The 25256-nt window shown below is 35.8% G+C and overlaps 1 protein-coding gene across 2 annotated transcripts in view; it reads right to left on the bottom strand.

The window, feature by feature from the left end:
• Positions 1-25256, bottom strand: part of Uvrag (UV-resistance associated gene) — a 113779-nt gene that overhangs the window by 39065 nt on the left and 49458 nt on the right. For both annotated transcript variants that reach the window (XM_090385827.1, XM_090385823.1), the window contains exons 7-9: positions 21775-21861; positions 15128-15225; positions 11213-11445 (exon numbers count right to left, since the gene is read on the bottom strand). In XM_090385827.1, the coding sequence (XP_090241953.1) occupies positions 11213-11445; positions 15128-15225; positions 21775-21861 (418 nt within the window). The remainder of the gene's footprint in view (positions 1-11212; positions 11446-15127; positions 15226-21774; positions 21862-25256) is intronic.

Here is a 25256-nt window from a genome sequence, read left to right as displayed (position 1 = left end):
ACCGGCGGCCAGATTAGCGATGGTCGACCTGTACTTAGTACCGTGCTTGGGTTGGAGGTTGAGAAGACTAAAGAAGATATTTGTTGACATTAGAATTGAACTTCTGTAGATTAATTTTCAGGAAATACGTACGAAGGAAGGTTGTTCCAGAAAAGGTGGTTCTGTGAGTTTGAAGTTGTATAGTAAATGGACTATACAACATGTTTGGACTATTTTGAAAGAGAGAGTGGGAATCATAGAAGCCAATTCGGAAGAACAGTGCCCATGGAAGTATCTGTAGAAAAGGCATGCAACAGAAACAGTACATCTATGAGACAGTGAGTGGAGAGACTGTTAGAGAGGGGTCATTAATTAACCTAACTGCTCTCTTCTGAATGGATTCTAGAAGTCTGAGAGAGGTTTTGGGGGCACTGCCCCAGATGTGGGAACAATATTCCATGGTAGGGCAGATTTGCAATTTGTACGGAGTGAACAGCTGTTTAGAAGAAAAGTAACGCTGAGAGCGAAAGAGAAAACCAAGTTTTTTAGATTCAGAGGAAGCAATATTTGTAATCTGCTTGTGCCAAGAGAGAGATTAGAAGTCAGGGTAATCGTCAAAAGAGATATATCATTTTGCCTATAAATTGCAGTGTCTCCAAAGATAAGCATAGGAGCAGAAGAATCCTTTTTGTGAGATATAAGAAAAGACTGAGTTTTACAAGCATTGAAATCAACTAAGTTGTCTTTCCCCCACTGGAGAATTACTTGAAGATCCCCATTTAAGGAATTGGTAGCAGATTTTCAATAAGTTGAAGCTGATTGAGCAGAGCAAGGTTTCTCAAAATGGAAAGTGGAATGCAATGTGCTATCATCGGCAAAACTATGAATAGGATTTCCAGTCAATGGAAGAAGGTCATTAATATACAAGAGGAAAAGAGTGGGAGAAAGAACTGAACCTTGGGGGACACTGGCATTAGTGGAGAAGTTAGAAGACAGAGAGCCATCTACCATCACCCTCAGTGAGCGATCAGAGAGAAAACTGGATAACTAATTACTAAAAACAGTTGAAAAACCATAAGATGGAAGCTTGTTTAGAAGACCTTTATGCCAAACACGATCGAAAGCCTTTGAGATGTCAAGAGCAATTACTTGTGTTTCACCGAACCTTTCCATTGAATTAGTCCATAAATGGGTAACATAAGCCAGAATATCACCAGTGGATTGACACTGATGGAATCCATATTGGCGATTGTTGATCAGACGGAAGGTTTCTAGGTAGTTTAAGAGTTGGCGGTTAATTGATTTCTCCATTACTTTAGAAAGAGTAGAAGTAGTAGTAGTGGCATGTGATGCAAGAAAGCAAATGTATGAAAATGAAAAATGAAAGAAAAGCAAATGCTTATGCAGCATCAGGCCAAAAAAAAAAAAAAAACACACACCATTCCCTCCAAATGCCTGTCCAGTTCCTCCTTAAATTTATTCAACCTATCAAATTCCACAATGACAGATGGAAGTTTGTTCCAGCAATTAAGCACCCGCTGGCTAAAGGCAAATTTCCACACATCTATTCTATATCTGTCCTTTCTTAATTTGAATTTATGCCCCCTTAGGTTCATAATCTGAACAAGTGGAAGGATCCCATCAGAATTCAGCGTGCTGAACCCATTCAAGTAATTGCAATGGGACGATAATTGGATGGGAGGGATTTGTCACCCTTTTTAGGAAATGGCGGGATATGAGAAAATTTCCAAGCAGAAGGAAAAACACCTTTGGAATAAGAAAGTGAAAAAAGGCGGCAAAGAATAGGAGTAAGCTCAGGAGCGCAGATTTTGAGAACAAGTGGAGAAATACCATCGGGACCTGGAGCTTTCTTGGCATCAAGATTCGTCAAAGTCCTGATATCCTTTGGACGGAAGACCACAGGAGGCATTGAATGGAGCGTGTTGGGAATGGTGGGAAGTGTTTTACCAAGATCATTAATACGTGAGTTGGAAGAAAATGGGTTACTAGCAGGTCGGCTTTATCCTTGGCTGAAATGACAACAGAACCATCTGGTTTGGACAGAGGTGGGAGCAGAGATGGGCAAAAGTTGCAGCCAATAGCTTTGGCAAGAGACCAGAATGCTCAGCTACCATTAGGGCAAGAAGCAAGTTTTCTATTCTTAGCCTGTTCAAACTCTAGTTTGGACTGATTAATAACCACTTTACAATTGTTGCGAGCTTTGGTATAGGCAGAAAATGAAACTGGAGAATTAGAAACAAGCCAATTACGATATGCAACATTCTTCTCTTGAACAGCCTTAACACATTTATTGGAAAACCAAGGTTTAATTAAAGGACGAGATTTTAAAGTGGAGTGTGGGATAAAGGATTCCATTCCTGTAAGAATAATTTCACTGACACGATCTGAGTAAACATTGACATCAGAAGTTTTGAAACAGTAATCCGACCAAGGAAAAGAAGAAAAGAAATCTTGCAGGTCATCCCATTTTGCATTCTTGTAATGCCAAACAATATGAGGTTGGGAATAGCCAAGAGATAAAAGGCTTCATTGGAGAAAAGACAATCACCAAGTTGTGATCTGAGGTGCCTAAAGGACCACTCACTTCGACCGTGTACTTAGAAGGGTTGTTTGTGAGAAAAATATCAAGCATGTTGGCTGTATGGTTAAGATTGTTTGGTATTCTTGTAGGTAAATGAACAATCTGTGCAAGGTCATTAGTAATTGCAATAGCCTCAGCATCTCGACCAGCTGGGTAAGTGTGACAAGAAAACGGAAGCCAGCTGGAGTTGTGAACATTAAAATCACCAAGGAAAATTACCTCACTGTTAGGAAAGTTGGACTAGAGAAAGTAAAGTTGCAAAGAGAGGAAGTCAAAGCTCCAAGTGATTAGTGGAGTTGGGAGAACGGTAGAAACAACAGATGAATTTGCCACAATGAGGTAGAGAGATTTTAAGCCAGAGAAGATCAAAAAGAGGAGATTCCAAATTACCAAGTCTCTGACAGGGGATATTGGAATGGACATAAGCACAAGTACCACCTTTGAGGCGAAAGGAATCATACAGCAAATAATTTGGGCAATTGAGATGAGCAGTAGTTGAGTCAACCGATAACTGAGATTCTGTTAGAATAAAACAAAAATTTATGAATTATTGCATTAAGTGTATAGGGAGTCAACAATAGATCATAGTATAATTTCACATTGGCTTCAAAGCTTTAATCAAAGTCAGACCAGTGATGAAGATAAGCAGTTCTCAGGCAGAATGAAATATCTATGAACACATTGGCAGTAATTATTGCCACCGTTTTGGAGGAACACAGATATAAGACCTGTGAAGAAATGGCCCGCGAATATGGCATACCAAAATCATTTGTTCATTGAATTTGGGTTTTATTGGCGCATTAGCAACTAAAACTATAATGCGCTCATTGAACTTGGACTGAGGTTACAAAAACAAAAGGTTACTGCCCAGTGCATCTCAACATTTGTTTGTCAGATGAACAACAAGCAAAGCACAAAGAAATCACAATGCAGTTACTCACATGTTGCCAAGAAGGTAGAGTTTTTAAATGCATTGTTGCCCCTGATGAGACATGGACATGACTTTGAACCTGAAGTCACAATCAGCTTAGTGGCAACATCCATCTTCATCATGCCCCTCTAAATGCCACCAGCAATAATCAAAAGGTAAAACAAATGGGCATCATAGCCTATGATTATGAGGGAATTATTGCCACTAATCATGCACCACTGGGAAAATGTGTAACTGGGGACTACTATGCAACAGTTCATCAGAAATTATCCCAAAAAGTTTATCAGAAGCGGTGTTGGAAGCATGTGAGCTTATACTCCATGAGAAGGCAAGGCCTCAAATCACATATACAGTTTGTTTTCACTGATTACAAGTGGGAAGCACTACTACACTCCCCTTATAGTCCTTATGACCATCTTTTCCCCAAGCTCAAGGAACCATTGCATTGAAATTTTTCTGTCTTTAGAAGCACTGTGTGAAGCTGTGACCCAATGCATCAGATAGCTTAACTTCTGCAGACAGTTAAACAACGTTCAAAATTATCCAAATGTTGGAAAGTAGTCATGAAGTGTGAAAGTGGCTACACTGAAAGTTATTAATGTAAATTATATCCTAAAATGGTTTATTTTAAATAAACCACTTTTGTGCATTACTTTTAAATTACCCTCATAGAATTAAGGTATTTAAAATTAAAGAATAAAAATAAATTAAAATTAATTTAAGCAAATATAATGAAGATTACTTTGTAATAATAATTTTGAAGAGGGGCATTGTGGTTTTTGAAAAACCTTATAGGAATGAATTAAAGCAATGCTAATATATTATACGAAAGATAATTTTGATGAAAACATTATAATTATTGAAAATACACCTTAACAGACATTTAATCAATTTGAAAACATTTCAAGAAACAGTAACTTCTTAAAACATTGCCAAATTATTTTAAGTGTTTCTGTTGAAGTGTTTTTCAATGTACTTCAAATAGGCCTCTGAGGTTGGGTATATTCATACTATGATTTTTTAGCATTTCTCACCGACCATTGAAGTAAATCTTAAATAGCTTTATATTTAAATTTACAGTAGATCAAACAAAATAAATGTGATTATACAAATAAAATGTTACTGATAATAAAATAAAATACTGAATTAAGATTTTGTTTTATTCTATCTTAATTCAGTATTTTATTTTATTATCAGTAACATTTTATTTGTATAATCACATTTATTTTGTTTGATCTACTGTAAATTTAAATATAAAGCTTTTTAAGATTTAGGTTTTTTCATTTTTACTTCAATGGTTGGTGAGAAACGCTAAAAAAAAAAAAAAAAAAAAAAAAATCAGTGTGTTTTCAATGTAATTGTAACATTTTCGATAAAACAACAGTCTTTCATGTGGTATATTAGTGTCAGTTAATTAATTCAATCCGATAAAATAATTAATAGGCAAGACATCTTATTTTTTAATTTTGCAGTCACTGAAGAAGGGGAAAATAACCATGAAATGTATGATTTGTAGACTAACAATAGATTCTAAAATTTACACAGGTGAAGTGCTTTCACTTAGAGCAATTTGATAGCTTACTCTAAATGAAAAATACTATGTGCAGCATGCTGTTCATATATACATTAAATAGAGATTTTTTCATAGTGCTTCCAAGATTTTTCTTTAGCCTTTTTCACATTACTTAGCTCCAATACTTTTCTTTATATTTTGATCAGCCTTTATTAGTTTAATTTCAAAAAATTTCTCATAATTACTTTTTTCTCTGTCTTCAACTACTTCAGTCCAACATGGTTTTCTGAATTTCACATCTTTAAAGACCTATTTCCCCACATTCTACTTCTGTAGCTTCCCCACTAGTTCTCTTAAATTTTAGTCTCTTTTTTTTTTTTTTTTTCCTTTTTTAGATCTTTTATTTTCGACACCAATTTTCATAATTAATTTGTTTAATACAATAATGATCACTTCCAATCTGAAATCCTCTATACACCCTCATAACTTTGCCTAACTGTTTAAGAATTTTTTTTGGTAATGATATAATAGATTATGGATTTGGATTTCTTGTTTCTATTTTGTTTCTTCACATTAACTTATGACTGTCTTTATGTTGAAATACTCGTTTGTAATTTAGAGTTATTGTTAGGTTTACCTTTCTTTCCAGTTATTCCTAAAATAGCTCTGTAGGTGTAATTTAATTTCGTACACTGCTCTATTCTTAATTTATCCATCAAACTGCTTCTACTATCCCTTCTAAGATATTAAAAAAAAAAAAAAAAATTTTTTGGAGCCTTTCAACTGATCTGTATGCACAAGCAAATTTCATTACCAAACTTTTTATCTTAAAACTTTCTTTCAAACTATTTTTAGCACTCTACTTTACTTTCAAAATAAATTAATTTATAATTGTTTAGCAGCAGCCATCCTGTTGATAGGTGTTATAATAACATATTTAGCACTCTGTATCCTGGTTCCCTGGCAAACACAGTTAGGACCTTGTTGACCCAGGTGACATTCTAGTCAGTATGATGTCACAACTGCTTTGTGCAACTATATGTAATGTTTCAGTCTATAATTTATCCAATTTGGTTGGTTTAGGCTCATATTCCCAGTCCATCCTTGTTTTCAGTAGCCATACAGCTGGTTCCTACTAACAGGTTACACTACAAAAAGGTGAAGGATAAAACTTGAATTTGTAAATTTATAACTAGTGAAAATACTGCTGCATTATTATTATTTTTTTTTTTTGGTGTGGTTAGCCTTTCTTGTTATATATATATATATATATATATATTTCAGCTTCATATGGAGGAATTGCATGTCGCTGCCTCTAATGAATGCTTAATTAATTATTTATTTATTCACTTTATTATAATTTAACTTATGTTAATAATTAATATAATTCAATGATAGTGTATATATATATATATATATATATATATATATATATATAGAGAGAGAGAGAGAGAGAGAGAGAGAGAGAGAGAGAGAAATATAAGGGACATCACTGATCTGAAATCAGCCTGTTTAGTAAAGAGTTATTAGCAGCAAGTTGCCAAAGTACCTTTATGGGTTGGTTCTGGGTTTTTATTTTTGGAGCATCAACTACTTTGTCTATATTAGACCAGTTCGTGTGGTTTTTAGTGTGTATTATGTCTAAAGCTTAATTTGCATGTTGCATGCACTGGAAAAAAAAATTCAGAGTAACTTATAGAGGAACCCTACTCCTGCCTGAGACTGACAACTACAGCCACAATTGAAGATACCTTTATAAGAATTCCTCCAATCAGTCCCTGACAGGATCTGAATCCAGATTTTTCCAACAAGTAACAAGTGGTGAATCTACTGTGTTGTTGCAGAAGAAACCTATAGGAATGATGCCACTATCATTATAACTACCAGCTGTTCCTAAAAATTCTTTTCTTTAGGAAAATTCTTTCCTAAAAAAAGTGGTAATCAATGGACACTGCTCGTCGTGGACTGTTATTAGTGGAGTCCCTCAGGGCTCAGCGTTGGGTCCATTATTGTTTTCTGTATTCATAAATGATATTGATGAGGGTATATCAAGCTTAATGTCGAAGTTTGCAGACGATACAAAGGTAGGCAGAGTTGTCAAGGACACTACTGACAATATGCTGCTGCAACAGGATCTGGAAAGGTTGAGCATATGGGCTGAGAGGTGGCAAATGAAGTTTAACATTGACAAATGTAAAGTACTACACATGGGAAACAGCAACTCCAGAGCAACGTATCAACTCTGTGGTACTACACTGACAGTGGTAGAGAATGAAAGGGACCTGGGGGTGGTTGTGCAGGCAAATATGAAGTTCTCTGAGCAGTGCAGACGGGCTGCAAGAGTAGCTCATGGTGTATTGTCAATGATATATAGGAATTTTTCTAGCAGGGATAAGGAGGTGATTATTCCCTTGTATAAGGCAATGGTCAGGCCACACCTAGAGTACTGTATACAGGTCTGGAGGCCTCATTTCAAGAAATGATGTAGAGCTGCTGGAACAAGTACAGAGAAGGGCAACAAGATTAGTGAATGGAACAAAGGGGTGCTCTTATGAAGAAAGGCTTAAGTTTTGCAAATTACAGTGTCTGGAGACTAGGCACCAGCGAGGTGATCTGATAGAGGTGTATAAAGCCTTGAATGGTTTGAGCATGCTCAATGCTGATGGGATTCTTCCTATCGCTCAGAATAATCACCTGAGAGGGCATAAATTCAAATTGAGGAAAGACAGATGTAGGATAGACGTGCGGAAATTTGCCTTTAGCCAGCGGGTGGTTGGTTGGTGGAACAGACTTCCATCCCTTGTCATGGAAGTTGATAGCCTAAATAAGTTTAAGGCTCAGCTGGACAGATCTTTTGAACGAACAGAGGGGTGAAGTGGAAGTGTTTTTTTTTTTTTTTTTGGCTGATGATGCATAAGCTTGCTTTCTTGCATCAAATGCCTCTACTAATGCTAATGCTAATTCAGAAAGGTAAATAGTTTAATTTAGTTTATATAAGTCAGTTGGTTCTACTGAATGTACAGCATAGGAAAATATAAGTGCTTAAGAATTATGGCACAAAATACCACCCCGATACTATAATGAGTTAACTATACTAAATATCCAAAATCCAGTGATTTAGACAGTTGTGCACATTCAATCTCATCATAATTCTCTAATTTGTTTATAAAAATCAGTGTTCCACAAATAGATTCTGTCAATCCCAAAAAATTTAAGCAATTATCTGGAGAGATATATCACTGATGAAAGAAACTATTTCCAGTGCATGCTACTGCCATGCATTTCAAATGCATTTTTAACATTTAAATGAGTAGATGGAACAAATTTACGAGGGGTGTTTGAAAAGTCTGTGACCCAGTACGGTGGGTTTATTTGTGGTGTCTGGTAACATGTTACTTTTCAACATAGTCCCCTTTGGAGTCAATGCACTTTTGCCACCGGTGCTGCAATGTGTTGTTGATTCCAGCTGCAAAGAAAGCGTTCTCTTGTGCTTCCAGGAATGCATCAACTGCAGCAATGATGTCACTATTGGTGGGAAAATGGATACCAGCCAAGTATTTTTAAAATTAGGAAATAGGTGAAAGTCCAATCATCCTAGATTTGGTAAAAAAGGGGATTGGTCCAAGATTTCAAAGCTGTACCCATGACACTGCAGCCATGTAAATGATAGACTTGCGAGCAGGTGCATCATTCTGGTGGTACAAAATTCCTTTGCTGAGTTTTCTCTCAGAGTTTGTCTTTGATATTTTCATGCAAACTTCTCACAAGATCTGAATAATACCCCTGTGACTGTCTGATCCTGAAGCCAATCCAGTAGTAACCCCTCCCCCATCAGCATCCTAAAAAACCTCAGCATTTTTTGGAATGCTGATAGTGTTGCTGATGGAGTTTTCCCTAGAATTTGTCTCTGATGTATTCATGAAAACTCCTCACAAGGTCTGTGTAATACCCATGTGACTGTCTGGCCTTCCTAATGGTAATCAACTAGCAACACTCCATCAGCATCCCAAAAAAACCAGTTATCATCTTGCCAGCAGAAGGAATCAAGTTGGCTTTCTCTGGAGTGGGGGGAAAAAGAACCATCTCCACTGCTTGGACTGCTCCTTTATCTCTGGCTGAAAATAATGGACCCACATCTCATCCATGGTCACAAACTTTACAAGAAAATTTGCTGGACCTACTCAAAAACAATGTAAATGTTCACTTGACAAATCTTGGGCATTTTTGATCTTCTGTCAACAACTTTGGGCCCCATCATGCTGAAACCTTTTTCATAACAAGAACCTATTATTATGTGGTAACACAGATTCAGATGAGATGCCCAAGATGTATACAACAAGGTAGTATCGTACTTAACTGTCACTTGTCAATCACTCCTCACCAGATCATACACAATGTCAACAACTTCTGGAGTGATCGACATTGCAGGTCTTTCACAGCGTGTGCCATCTTCCAGGCTCTCCCTCCCTCATTTAAACTCTGCTGCCCACTTCTTAACCATGAAATAGGAAGGGATATCCTCCCCAAATGTTGTAACCATATCCTCATGAATTTCCTTTGGCATTAATTCCTTTATACCTAAATATTAAATGACTGCATGGTGACTGATTTTGTCCATCTTTATTCATTTACAGAACTCTGTTGACTTCAAGACCTGTAATTAAAAAAAAAAAAGACATCACTGAAACTGCATGAAACTTGGTGGGTTACTATTTGAAGTGTTATACATTAAGTACAGAAAATTTTAACACTATCACTAACCTTTCATATTCAGGACACAAATTTTTTTTAAATGTCCCTTGGACTATAGAATTTTTGAAACAGTGGTGAGCTTCTTGATTCATTCTTCTTCTTCTTCGGTCCTTAGCTGGCAGCTGGGGGAGGCGGTTGGCCACGCAACCAGTATGCTGCTGTAGGTGCCGCAGGGTTTCGGACTTGCTCTGTGATGTTCTTCCATACCTTACGATCCATGGCTTCAGTCCTGGCCTGGTTAAGGTCGAGACGTCGGCTCTTCAAGTCATCTTCCACTTGCTTGGCCCACGTTTTCCTAGGCGCGGTCCGTTGGATGCTCCATTGGGTGGGTCGTTGTCTCCAAAGGAGTGTGGATGGTATTCTGTTCGTGCCCATTCTACATACGTGGCCAAACCATCTGAGCCTTCGCTTCTGGATTTGGTCGGCAATGGTTGGTTGCTGTTGGCATCTGGCGCGGATGGTATCATTAGTGATGCGGTCGCGAAGAGAGATGCCCAAGATCTGCCGCAGGCATCGTATTTGGAATACCTCAAGTTTGTTCAAATCTAACTTGAGACAAATCCATGTTTCCGATCCGTAAAGAAGAATGGGCAGGATCAAAGTCCGGAAGAGTCGGATTTTAGTCTTTGTGGAAATGTTGGTCCTCTTCCACAGACACCATTTGAGCGAGGCGAACGCAGTGGCCGCCTGTCCAATTCTGCTGTGGATTTCCATGGTGGATGCAACTTTCTTCTCCTGGACCAGCGACCCAAGGTATTTAAAGTCCTGCACTTGCTTGATCTGGACGCCTTCGAGATAGATGGTGGCTTGCGACCCATCTGTTGTCAGGGCCTTTGTCTTACCAGCATTGATCTTCAAACCGTATGGCCGGGCAATGCGGGCAATGTCGTAGAGGATGTCCGTGGCTTCAGCGTCGTTACCGGCAAGGATAGCACTATCATCAGCAAACATCAGGTCAGTCACATAGTGATCCTTGTCATATTGTATGCCCTGTCTGTTTCTGAATGCTTGCCTCATAATGGCGTCGACCACGATGTTGAAAAGCAACGGGGAGGCTACATCCCCTTGGCGGACTCCAGTTTGGATGGTAAATTCCTCAGATAAATCATTCTGGATGCACACCTGGCCGGTTAAACTGTTGTATGCAGTTTGGAGGAGTGTGATGACTTTTCGAGGTACATGTTTTTCTTGATTCATTAAGAGGATTCAAAACCATACCTTTACAAACAAGTGAAGTAATAAATTCAATTGATCACAGAAGTCTAAAATATCATGATTGTGTATTAGCCCTTTTAAAATTTTACTAAGATATCCAACTCTTGCATATTATTTAAGGTATCAGTTGTATATATTATACAAAAGCTAAATTTTAAAATTATCAGATTAATAAGGAAACTACTTATTTAAATAGGAAAATACCTGGAAAAAACCTTACATTTGCTCTCTGAAACCTGTTTGCAATGTATTTTTCGTAAATGCAGGAGTGCTAAACTATTCTGCTGGTTCTGTTTTTCTGCTTTTAACATGCTTAGCCTGAGTTTCAGCATTTCCCTTTCTGCAAATTTTTCTTTTAGCCTAGTAGATCTTGTAAGTTTCTGTTCAATATTTACACGAGATTTATTCACAGCAGCCTGAGTTTGCTTAATAGCTCTTTCTATTGTTTTAATCCTATAAAATAAATGCAACCGAATGAGGCATCTACTTCTGTACAAAACTTCAACATGATTTTTCAGTTTATCATAAGCTTCCAATTATATAAGTACAGTTAAAATTAATACTGTTTGGCATTTTCTGATCATATTTAGTTATGAAACAGTGAAGTAAACATTATTTCAACTAAAAGAAAATCTTCTGCCATCAAAAAAATAAGGTTTTGCCATCAAAAATTTACAAAAAAATAAATAAATAAAATAAAAATAAATAAATAAAAATCTGAGTTATTATTTCATCCGAATCATAGAAGACTAATAACTACACAAGCCCACAGCCGACCTTCAGTAATCCAAGTATGCTCAGTCCAAAAATGACATCCATTTTTCTAGATAGCACACTGATTTTTCACAAAACATCGTAACCTGAATTATGTTTTTGAATAAAGCACACAAAATAACACATTTTTTTTTTTTATTTTCACAAGGCTGGCTACAATCAGTTACCAATTTTTCTAGTATGATCATGAACAAAATAGCACACTGTTCTATTCATGGATATTCTGTACACTCAGGGGACACATTTCTCTCATTCTTAGAAATCCTGTACTACACTGAATTCACTGACATTGCACATTTAGAGAACATTAGAACCAATATATGCAAAAAAAACAGTTAAAAAGGAAAAAAAAAAACAATTGCAAACTAATATCAGATTATTTCCTGTAAGTTAATTTTATCTTCTTGTCTTAAAAAATGTAAAATGAAGTTACAAACAAGATAAATTTTGCTTGTAGTTAAATATATATACTGTACAAACAAACTGTGCATTTCTTGTGAATAAATTAATTTAGCTTGAAATTGGTTATACTTTTTGTACCCATAAATATTATGAATTTTGAGGATTATTTGTATATTTTGGTATTCCACCCTCAGTCACTACTGTATGTAAGTATAAATGCAGTGTTTTGTGACATGAGCCATACTTTTGGGATTGATTCAGGACCTGAAAACAATAAAAAAAAAAAAAAAAAAAAAGTTCATATAAACATTGTCTGATCCTGAACAATTATGAGGTTATGGCCGTTTGAAGTTTAAAAAATGGCTATGAAGTTTTCAACGGTAAAAATAAAAAATAAATAAAAATAAGCAAGCATGTGTACCTAATATGAATAAACATTTTACTAAGTATGTGTCTGCATATTCTCATTTATTATTTTATTGCCATTTTTTTTTAAATTCAAGCAGACATAACTAACTGCTCAAAATTGGACTTATGTTTGTATAAATCTAATTGTTTCAAGTCTTGAATCAATCCTGAGGGAACAGCCCATGTTATGAAATGCCATGTACGAGGGGGTATTAAAAAGTTTGTACGCTGATCTAGATAAAACATCAGTAGGAAGATGCTATTTTTAATATAAGTTGTCTACATGTTCAATAACTAACATGAGAAATTTCATTCCCATAGGCGATCGTACACCAGTGGTGGAGCCTGGTATCTAAGGAAGGATGCTATGGTTGACAAATTGGAGTATCAAGCGGTGATCAAGTTCTTGCATTTGCAGGGCAAGAAAGTTCAGGAAACTGATGAAGAAATGAAAGCTGCATACAGGCAGAATTGTCCATCCTATGACACTAAAAAAAGTGGAAACAGGAGTTCCAGTGTGCAGTCGTACAAGTGTCTTTGACGAGCTAAGAGAAGGAAGGCCCTCAACATCCACAGACAGAGACAGTTGCAAAGGTTGAGCATCTGGCACTGAGTGACAGATGTGTTACAATTCAATTCATCGCAAATGCAATGGGAATTAGTTATGGGTCTGCCCACAGCATTTTACACGACCATCTGCACACGTCTAAGGTCTCCACACGATGGGTTCCAATATTGTTGACACCTTTGCAGAAGCAATGTTCTCGCCAACTGTTGGATTTGTGTAATGCAGATGTCAAGAACTTTTTGATCTGTTGGTGACAAATGATGAATGCTGGGTGTACCAGTATGATCCGGAGACTAAAGACATGTCAAAGCAGGAAGCATGCTACTTTGATTCATCTCAGGAAGTCATTAATGAAGTGGAATCATGGTTTCAAGCAAAAAGTGTGGACTTCTATGATCAAGGCATTAAACAACTGATCCACAGATGAGAGAAATGTGTTACTATTCATGGAGAGTACATAGAAAAGGATTAAAGTTCCTGTGAAGTTTCCCCTTTCTAGGTCTATTATTTCTAGGTAAGGTTACGGACTTTTTGATACCCCCTCGTATATATTTTTTATGATTTCAGCACATCTTGCAACAACTGGAAGCATTATCTAGCATGCAGTGTTACCTCCAGAAATACTGGCCCAAAACTGCTTTTCCATGAATATTGTAGCACACTATTACTTTTGGATTAAGCTGGTGATAAATATCAATGACATGATGATTACCTTGAATCCAATACATAATGCTGTAGCATCCATTCAGATGAAAACATGCCAAACAGTAAACATAATATATCATCTGCTGTGTTTGTCTTTGATTTAAACCATTCAAAAACTGAACTTGGCAACGGACATCATACCTGTGCAGTCTTATACAAAACATATCTTATAAATGAGAAATTTGTGATGTTGCTTTATTCTGACTAGAAGCCTTTGAATTCAATTTTACAGTTTTTGGGTAACCTGCTCTTGGACTGTTCATAATACTCAGTCTCCTTGAAGCTTATTGACTACTGTCCAGATAATTTTTTTACTGGGAAACTTGAAAGTAATTGCAAGTTTCTTCAGCTGTCTGTCTATCTTTGATTATGGCCAAAGGCATTCAAAAAGAATACTTACTGCAAAGTATCTTTCTGAGAAGTATCTTTGATATAATACCTTTTTTTATATAATCATATAAAAAAAAAGTATTTTTCATATAATCTCTTTATACAATCTTTCTATCCAGAGGTTATCCCCTTCATAGAAAGATCCAGAAAGCATATTTAATAGGAGAATAAAGCAAAAAACTGCAACTTTATTATTATGGATGAACCAATAACATCTACAATATGGCAAACATAAATAAACAAATGGCAGAATAATAATTAGAAAATAAAAATGCAAACATAAAAAAAATGCATGCCCAATTTAGTCAACTGAAATTAAAGTGATCTGACAGAAACATCAGTATGGTACGTCTGGGACTTACTGTATCAAAAAAAATTAAACAAGAATATAAATATAGCTGTCCTGTATTACAATATAAATGAATGCATTATGTAACTAAGTTCACAAGGAACCAAGAATTCCAGACATTGACACTTTCCGATGACAAAAACTATTGTAGTTAAGTATAAAAAAAAATTATTTGTTGATAACTTTATTGCTAAAATTCTTACTAAATAGAGTCAGCAGTTACTAAATTTTCTAGTGCCTAAAACTGGAGAGAGAGAGAGGAGGGGAAAAAAAAAAACTCCACACAAACAGAAAATGTTAAGTCAAACATATCTGGAAATCCAAATGTCCTAAGTCAAGTACCATAAGTTGCCAACTGTTATTATTATAATATTAGCAGTCATCTGATATTATAATTATCTGCAAAATACCTCTCAATACTACACCCACTCAATCAATCAAGAAGTTATGCCCAAACTTGAGATGAACCGCACTGATATATATCAACAATACACAATAAGCCTTCATAAATGTTCCTCATTTACAGGTCTCATACTTACCTACTTACAGTGGTAACAGAATAAGATACTCTAACCGATGATGAGTCTACTGGAATGGAGTCAACAATAGGCACTTGATCAGATTCTTCCTGATGAATCTGAAAGAAATCTCTTATGATTCAGATAAGTTTTTTAATAAAAAAAAATTATTTGTAAAATGCAAATTAAAAAAAGCACAAGAACACAGATATCTCATGACCATAAAAATTAATTTACAGAATTAATGGATGTTCATTTATTTTTTTAATGTTTTTCTTCTTTCCTAATAGTAACAAAAATCTGTAGTATAGTATAATACTCTGTACTATACTACAGTTAGTTATTGTTATTTTGGTTTTTTAGAAACATTAGCAACTAAGGCCATATTGCTCCGGGGTTATGTGGTGGTCATTCCCTGACCTTTCCCCACCCACTGTATTTGGTGGTCACGGGCTCGAACCCCGGTCTAATCAAGAAGCATGTGCTATGCACTGCTGCTCCTGCCCACGGAGGCACCCTAAAGTTAGTACTGAGAAAGTAAGAAAGAAGGAACTTACTGACGTACTTTTAATTCCTACCAGCTATAGTTTCTGAAAATTTACATATTAAGGGATGCTGTTCCAAAGAACAGTAGTGAATTAGAGAGGGCTGCTAAACATTTGTGCTGTTTATAGATCTATGTTAAATTTGAGCACAAGCCATTAATATTTTAACTATCAAACAGCATCTTTAATGCCATTAACAGGAATTTGTTTTTATGTCTATAAGTAATAATATAACTGATATCAAACTATTGTGCTGAGAGCAAGAGATTGTATTTTTTTTTGCAAAACAACTGGAAGCATTATCTAGCATTCAGTGTTAACTCCAGAAATACTAGCCCCAAAGGAATTATTTCTTAAAATCTGATTTAGATGTGCAGAAAATGAATGTGAAAGCATGCCTACCAACTTTTATGTATCAAAAATCAGAAAATTCTTACTATAGATTGGCTTTCAGGCAGAGGAAATCAAAAAGCATGAAAATACATCTTAATGAGAACAGTGATGTACACTTTAATGCAAGTTAAGACTAACAAGAGGTTTAGAGCTGAAAGCTTCAGATAATGGGGCTTTACAAGTAGGGCTTAAATTTATCTGTATTATTTAAGATTGATAAAATTAAATCCATAACAGAAAACTGATTAATATTATTACAGCTTACTCAGATAGTAATGATGGACAATGCCCACTACTTCGTTGGCACCTCCGTAGCCAGGTAGGCAGGAGCAGCAGTGCATAGCACATGCTTCTTGATTAGACTGGGGTTCGAGCTCGTGACCACCAAATACGGAGGATGCAGAAAGGTCAGGAAATGACCACCGCATATCCCTGGAGCAATATGGCCTTAGTTGCTAATGCTCCTAAAAACCAAATAACAAACTACTTCGTTCAGCTAATACAGGTACATTTGAAAAGTGAGGCTAATAAGTGAAGTGATTCTTGAATTTGAATGAAACAATTTTATGAATTTTAGTGGTTTATGTATATTCTCTTTCTTCAGAAAAGAAGATGTTAGGCTATCATATTTTCTATACAAACTGATTACTATTAAACATCACTATTATTTTGTCTTATAATCAGTGAACTATTACTGCTAATGACAATAACTAAAAATTTTCTCATAAGAGGTAAAAAAAAAAAAGGGTAAATTTATAATAAATTCCTGTCATATTGTTAAGGTAAGGTACCAGATAAGACTTGCTCACAAGGGAAACTTGTGAAAATTTATTTTAATTTAGTATGGAAGGATGTTTTTTTGGGTACCAATAAAAAAAAATTAATAATAATAAAAAATAAAAAAAAACCCACCATACTAAATTGATACCCAAAATATAGGTCGCTATACCTTTCATGAATACACAAATGAAAATGGGTGCCTCCTTACAGAACTTTATAATTCACATAACCTTGTAAACCTACAGTCCATATTTTCACATAGACCTGAAATTTTTTTTTTTTTTTTTTTTTTTTTTTTGGGAGCATTAGCAACTAAGGCCATATTGCTCGGGGATATGCGGTGGTCATTCCCTGACCTTTCCGCATCCTCCGTATTTGGTGGTGACGGGCTCGAACCCCGGTCTAATCAAGAAGCGTGTGCTACGCACTGCTGCTCCTTCCCACCTGGCTACGGAGGCGCCATAGACCTGAAAGAAAATGGACCTGGGAACACCCAAATGGAACAAAAATACAAATAGATCATCTGTTAATCAACAGTAAATGGGCAAGATCAGTACAAAACTGCTTGTTTGTTATTTGGATTTTAGGAGCATTAGCAACCATGGCCATATTGCTCCGGGGATATGTGGTGGTCATTCCCTGACCTTTCTGCATCCTCCGTATTTGGTGGGCGCGGGCTTGAACCCCGGTCTAATCAAGAAGAGTGTGCTACGCACTGCTGCTCCTGCCCACCTACAGAGGTGGGCAGGAGCAGCAGACAGAGGCGCCAGTACAAAACTGCAGAGCCTATAATAGTGTAGAGATAAACTTGGGCCATAGAAAACTGCTCATGTTAAACTTCACCTTAGTGCACTCAAGCCTGCTAGCAAAAACAACCCTAAATATAACTAGTCCAAATTAAACTTGGGCCATAGAAAACTGCTCATGTTAAACTTCACCTTAGTGCACCCAAGCCTGCTAGCAAAAACAACCCTAAATATAACTAGTCCAAATTAAACAATCTTAGAAAAGCAAACAAATAATAGAGAACACTCTCAATAAAGAAGCATTAACAGACAACCTAGACAACAATTTTGATAACATAATAAACTCTATCCAACAAGCTGCAAGTCAAACCTTCAACATTACAAACTCTAAGAAGTCTAAAAGAGAATGGGTGTCCCAATTCACAATTGCCTTGATTGAATAAAGGAACAATCTCAAGCAAAGACTTAGGAAATGCAAACATCAAGATCTTCTCACTAGGTTACACACATTAAATAATCAAATCCATTCAGCATTTAAGACAGATAAAGAAACCCAAATACAACATAGCCAGATTGTTAAGTAATAAAGAAAGAAAACCTAGGAAACTAAGAATCAGAGGAGCCCTCGAAACCAAAAAAAAAAGAAATGGAAAAAACATTTCCAAAACCTATTAAATCCAGCAATCCCCACAATCACAAAAACTTTACCCAATATAGTAGTCCAGAATGTTCTCCCAATAAATTGTAATAGCTTCACCATACAGGAATTTGAAAAAGCATTACAGCAACAAAAAAAAAAAAAAAAAAAAAAAAACGAGAAGACAGCAGGACCTGATGAGTCGAGGCCATTAGGTATAGAACTTAGAACAACTCTTAAACATATTCAATACAGCTCTGGGCCACTGGTACTATTTGCAATGGAATGAGGGACTCATTATACCAATACCAAAAAAAGGGTAATCTCAATAGACCCAAAAACTACAGAAGAATTACACTTCAATCAATCGTTTTGAAAATTTATAACAGGATTCTATTAAATAGAATGGAACCCTATATTATTCCTCTTCTCCGCATAAATCATGCTGGATTTCTTAAAAACCACAGTACTCTTGAACATATCCACTGTATTAAAAAGGTTACTTGAAGCAGCCAAAGACAAAAATCTTCCACTGATTTTAAACTTTATTTCTCCAAATGATTCGACTCAGTTAACAGACAGGTCAAGGATGTTTGAAATATTAAAATTCTATGGAATTCCTGAATAAATAAAAAGCAATAGCAGACAAATTTCCCATCACCTCAGGAGTTCTACAGGGAGACACCCTAGACTATATTTTCAGGCTAACAGGGGACGAATTCAAGATCAACCTAGAGAATTCTCCAGGTCAATTTCCCTTACAGGATCTCAGTTTTGCAGACAATATTGTGCTTATTTTTTAAAAGCCAAATTTGGTTTTTAAAAAATTTAATTGACACAATATAATAGCGTAGCTTAATTTAATTTATTATGATACTCACCTTTTTATAATCTGCATTGATGTTGGAATAAATTGGATGAACTATTTCCAAACATAAAAATAAGCTTGACATTATTTTAAGGAAATTATGATCCAACAATGAAATTAATTTATACACCCTTCAACAGATTGGTATCCGTAACAATATTCTACCGCATATGTTTGGTATTACCAAACTCCATAAACCCAATCACCCACTAAGACCCATAATATCTTTCAGCAAATCAGCTTTCACTAATTTACCTTCCTTCCTGGTCAAAATTATTTCCCCCCTCACCAGATTTTCGAAATTTAAAGTAAACAATACCTCCCAAACCTTTGAAAAAATAAATTCTATCACAATAACCAATGATGACATCCTAGCATCTTTTGATGTAGTCTCATTGTACACTAATGTACATTTACCGTCAACATTACAAAACTTACGTAATTTCTTAACAGACGACAAAACCTTATCCAATCACACTTCCCTTTCAATTAATAGCATACTAGAGCTCACAACCTTTCTATTAGATGCCAGCTACTTCCGATTTCTTAATCAGATTTAGCAGCAAACCTACAGCCTACCTATGGGATTAGGGATCTCAGCCTCCCTATCTGAAATTTACCTAGCCTCCGTAGAAAATCATATATTACAACCATACCCCCCAGATATTAAATTATCTATATGATACGCTGACGATATCCTCTTAATAGGGCACAAATCCACAAAAAATGATCTTTTCATTAAATTTAATTCCTTGCATAATAGATTAAAATATACCCTGGAATTGGAAGAAAAGGGACAAATTAATTTCCTAAACCTCACTATATACAGAAGCGATACAAAACTAGGAAAAAGAATTTTCAGACAAAATACTCACACGGGCAAATACTTACACTTTGAATCACATCACCCCCTCAACACAAAAAAAGCAGTCCTTTATAATCAAATTTACAATGCTATCAAATACAGTTCCACACACAATTCATATCTAGGAAATATCCTATTCAATTAATCAAACAAACTATTATCACAGTCCAAAATAATATCAACAATCCACCCAAACGCATCTCCAATAATAATCCACGTATTATCCTCCCTTACCATAGTAATTTTGCCAACCAATTCTGCCATTTATTCAAAAGTACTGATATCACCCTTACATTCTCATCTTACAATAAACTAGGTTCATTATTCAACTCATATAAAGATACACAAAATTACCACATTAGTGACATGAATAATATCATCTACTTAATAAAATGTCAAGATAATTGTAACGTTTGCTACATTGGTAGCACCACCACAAAATACGGTTCTACCAAAACATCAAACACACGTGCGTACTACCACTACAATAGCTTTAGGATGGGACAGTCCAATACCGAATTAGCAACACATGTTCAATCCCACAACCACAACCCCTTGGTAGATTCAGCCATTCCTATTATCAAATTAAAATCCAGTTTTAAAATTTTCCAAAACGAAGCCCTAGTTTCGCCGCCATTCCACTCTTCAAGTATTAAATTCCAAACTACCGTATAACATAGCACTGGTCTGGAATCTCATGCACCTGAGATTCCCAAGTGAATCCAAGAGCATCACGGGAATCTAGTCTTCTTAAATACACGCGTTTACTCTCATTCTACCATTGCCAACTGAAGACGTGTAAAACAAAAGCCACTTGTTATGGCTATTGGCCTTCTGTTTCCAACCGTATAACTAAAATCGTTTCAAATTTTAACATTGACAACCAAGGACAAAGATGTGCACTTCTACTTCCTTGCGCACATTTTAATTCTGTTTTTAAATCCTAACTTATTCATGCTAACTTAAATTTAAAATTATCATCCAATTTATTCCAACATCAATTTAGATTATAAAAAGGTGAGTATCATAATAAATTAAATTAAGCTACGCTATTATATTGTGTCAGTTATAAATGGTACTTTAAGAGATCTACAATTTTCGAAAATTTAATTGATTATTAATATATTCATTTGTATTTTCTAAATTATTTTGGAGCATTGCTTCTACAATATATTTAGTTTGCTACAATTTTTCCTCTCCTTATTGGTTTGATTGTTTGCATTTAATTTTGACTACTTTTGCTCTACTGGTTTGCCATGCTACTGGCATAAGTTTTATTTTATTATATTATATTTTAGTTTCATTTCAGTTTTATACAGCTAGCATCATGTAGAGGAATTTGCAATTCTGCTGTTTGCTTTACCATTTTATTTTCTTTTATTAATTATTCTGTTATCAACTATTGTTCATTATTTAATGTGAGAGAGAGAGAGAGAGAGAGAGAGAGAGAGAGAGAGAGAGAGAGAGAGAGAGAGAGAGAGAGAGAGAGAGAGAGAGAGAAAATGGCACCTCCATAGCCAGGTGGGCAGGAGCAGCAGTGCATAGCACAAGCTTCTTGATTAGACCAGGGTTTGAGCCCGTGACCACCAAATATGGAGGATGCGGATGGATCAGGGAATGACCACTGCATATTTCCGGAGCAATATGGCCTTAGTTGCTAATGCTCCTAAAAACCAAATAAAACACAGAGAGAGAGAGAGAGAGAGTTAACTACCACAAATGGCTGTGGTATTTCTGATAAGTTTTATCTAAGCCTTTTACAGGTCTTTCAGAGCCATAAAAAAAATTTACTACCAAGAGATCAAAAACCACCACCACAATTAAGTCCACTTGCCTGAAGAGAAGAAGAACTTCCATAATAACCTTCTAACATCACAAATAGCAATGCATTTGGTTTGAACGTTTTCCCTTCTTTCGGGACCTGCATAAAAATTCACACAAACAATAAATTTCTTATTAAAATAAAGTAAAGTAATTTTATAATGACATAAATGTAACAAGGTATAAATATAATCAAAAATAATAATAAAATAAAAGTACTAGCAGTAAAAAGCAATAACGAACAAAGTAAAGGTAACGAATAAACATTCATAACAGTATAATGCAATGAATTTTAAAACTGCCCATATGTGGCATAAGAAGTTCATTTATAAAAGTTGGCACCTCACTGATAAAGCTGCATCGAGACTGCAGTGCTCAAAATTTATTTTTTAAATGCTTCTGAGTTGACTACGATTCAATTCGATGAGACTGCTTAACGTGGTTAATAATATTCTCAATGAACAAATACTCTTTACTCCTCTGTGTTATGTGGTCACTCCTGAGCATAACACAGAACTTTTCTTTAAAAATTCAGAAATCAATAGAATAATGTAGAAGAGTGTATTGCCAGAGAAAGATTATTATTATTATTAATATTATTAATGGTTACAAATGTTTAAAATGGACAAATAAGTGTAGTAGATCAGCGTGTTGGTGGATCTGGCACTACCATTACAAACTAAAAAAAAAAAAAAATGGCACGTGTGCTCAGCACACGCCAGCAGTAGATGATTTTATGTGAAATATCCTTGGCTTGGAAGAGGTCGAAATCAAAGCCAACAACGTAATTACCTATTTGATTGTAGCCATTTGAACAGCAACAATCAAATGGCAGCTGCAGGAAGTACGATTGTAACAGTACAAATATTTGATTACAAATACTTGTATTGTTGCAATCATACAAGTATGATTGCAACAACACAAGTTATGATAATTTGCCTCTGGTGGAAGCTACAGGTGACATCACTTCTGCATTGCATTTTTCGTGAATGATCAAATTTACTTGGTTGATGTGCTCCAAGGACGTTTCACATCAAAAAGTACTAGCATAAAGAACCTGAAAATAAAAAAATGAAAAAAAATCAAAACTTCTATGTGCATAAAATAGCTGATACCCCAAACATCATGTGGAAGTACACATTCCATCATTCGTGATAACTTGAAATTTTTTGTTCTCAGTGCATTCCAAAGTTTTGACTAACCAACAGGAACACATTTGAATGCTTGCTAAAATATTTTGGAATGCTTTCAAGCAAAACATGAAGAATTTTTATGTATTATATTGCTGCCAGAAATACAAGGAGAGTATCAAAATGTTTTTCCCCTGACCTTCTTCTCTGTATTCCATGAATTCTATGTTTTATTGAATGTATCACTTGTTTATCTAGTAATAAATGCCAGAAGATTCATTGCTCTAGCTCATGTTTCTTTTGTTATAGAGCTGGACGTATGAAAGAGTGTCACTATGGATAAAGGTGAATATCGATCCATTATCAAGTTCCTATTTTTGCAAGATAAACAGTCAAGGACTATCCGTGAAGAGATAGTCTACGGTGTATGAGGATTGTATGAAATTGTAAAACACTGGTGGAGATAGTTCAAGTGTGGCTGGGAGAGCATCCCTGATAACGAAAGAAGTGAGCATCTCACACTGATGAATTCACAGTGAAAATGGAACAGCTGATCCTCAATGACTGCCTGATAACAATTAAACAGATAGTCGATGAGACTGGGATAAACTATGAATTAGTGGAGAGAATAATATACAGCTTTGAATATGAATAACATCTCAGCACAATGGATTCCTCACTGCTTACATGTCTTCAGAAAGAAAAGAGGCAGGCCTGCCCTGCTCAATTGATTGCCATGCGTGACAGTGATCTTGACCTGTTCTTTCTCAATTGGTGACTATGGATGAACTGTGGACAAATCACTTTGACTCAGAAACAAAACAATGGAAACAATTCCCAAAAAGGCCAGAGTGTAACCATCTGCAGAGAAGGTGTTGCTGTTAGTTTTCTGAGAAGATGGGCATTATTCTCACAGATTATCTGGAGAAGGGTACCATCATCAATGCATTACTACAGCAACTTACTGAAGAAGGGTACCATCATCAATGCATTACTACAGCAACTTACTGAAGAAATTATGTTTGGCAATGAAGGAAAAGCAATGTGGAATGCTCAGAAAAGGCATGCTGTTGCTTCATGACGATGCACCAGACTGCCCACACTGGTGTTGCAACCACTGATCTTGCCTAGAAGTCAGGACTTTGTAACTTGCCATACCTGCCTTATTCTCCTGAACTGACACCTGACTTTTTCCTCTTTCGACAGCTGAAATCAATTTTCCATGAAAATGTTGGTTTTTTTTTTTTTTTTTTTTTTTTTTTTGGCAATGCAGAGGTAATTTCTGTGACAGAAGCATGGGTTCAAGAGCAAAGCGAGACCTTCTACAAAAACGGTATAAGGAAGTGCCGCAAAAGATGGGAAAAATGTGTTGCTTTGGATGGCAACTACGTAGAGAAGGAGCAATATATGTTCCAAATCTCAGCTTCTTGGGACACACAGAACATGTCGGGGAAAAACTTTTTGATACCACCTCGTAAAAGCTGAAACCTAGAAAAAAATAAAAAATTACAATAAAAGCATACAATCACCACAGTCCAAGAAAGTCTGGACTCAGCAAGTGGCTTTAACAATTCTTTTGGGATTGTTCTTGTCCAGTGGCATAGTGTATGTTGCAGAGAGCCATGCAATGCACCAGGATCCCAATGCTCCTGACACGCTTATATCAAACCAACAAAATTAACAATGGGGGAAAAATTGAATTTTTAACTGGAGCCCTGAAGTTTTTTTATGCTGCTGTTCTGGTATTATAATTACCAATTTAAAAAAAAAAAAAGAAAAAAAAAAAGGGAATGTATAGCAGTAGCGTAGCTACCCTACTTAATTAATGAAAATTGCAAAAAGAGGAGACAGCCAAAGACGTCGCGGCCCCTAAACGGCCCAGAGGCAATTTCCTTGCCTGCCTACATGGTAGCTGTGCCACTGAAGTATAGTGACCTTCACTGCAACATCCTTAAAAATTAACTCAAAGATATGGTATACTAAGTATAAGTGTTTCATTGCAGCCTGAATGCTTGGTCAGTGTTCTGCAAAAATACAGACACCATTGCAAAAATGTGGATTGGAATATTTGTACTCCAATCCACAATAGCAACAAGGCACAATACTATTTCCCTCATCATTCAGTTTAATTGCTTATGGTTAATACGACTTCCATTGTCACCATCATATATTGCAGATTGTATAAAACAAGTTATCTGCTTACAAATAATTTTTAGAGGAGAGGAGGGCCACTTTTTATTGCTAATCTAATAGTGTAATCAGTTCTAATTACACTATATGTAGGTGGCAGCTAGCATGTTAAACTACTTATTAAGACCATCTATTTAAGTGCGTGAAGATTTTTTTGGGGGGGGGGCTAAAATCG

This window comes from Mastigoproctus giganteus, chromosome 1 (genome assembly GCF_048544385.1).
Source record: "Mastigoproctus giganteus isolate SK-2022 chromosome 1, ASM4854438v1, whole genome shotgun sequence".
Classification (NCBI taxonomy): Eukaryota; Metazoa; Arthropoda; class Arachnida; order Uropygi; family Thelyphonidae; genus Mastigoproctus; species Mastigoproctus giganteus.
This window is presented reverse-complemented; position numbering and strand designations above follow the sequence as displayed.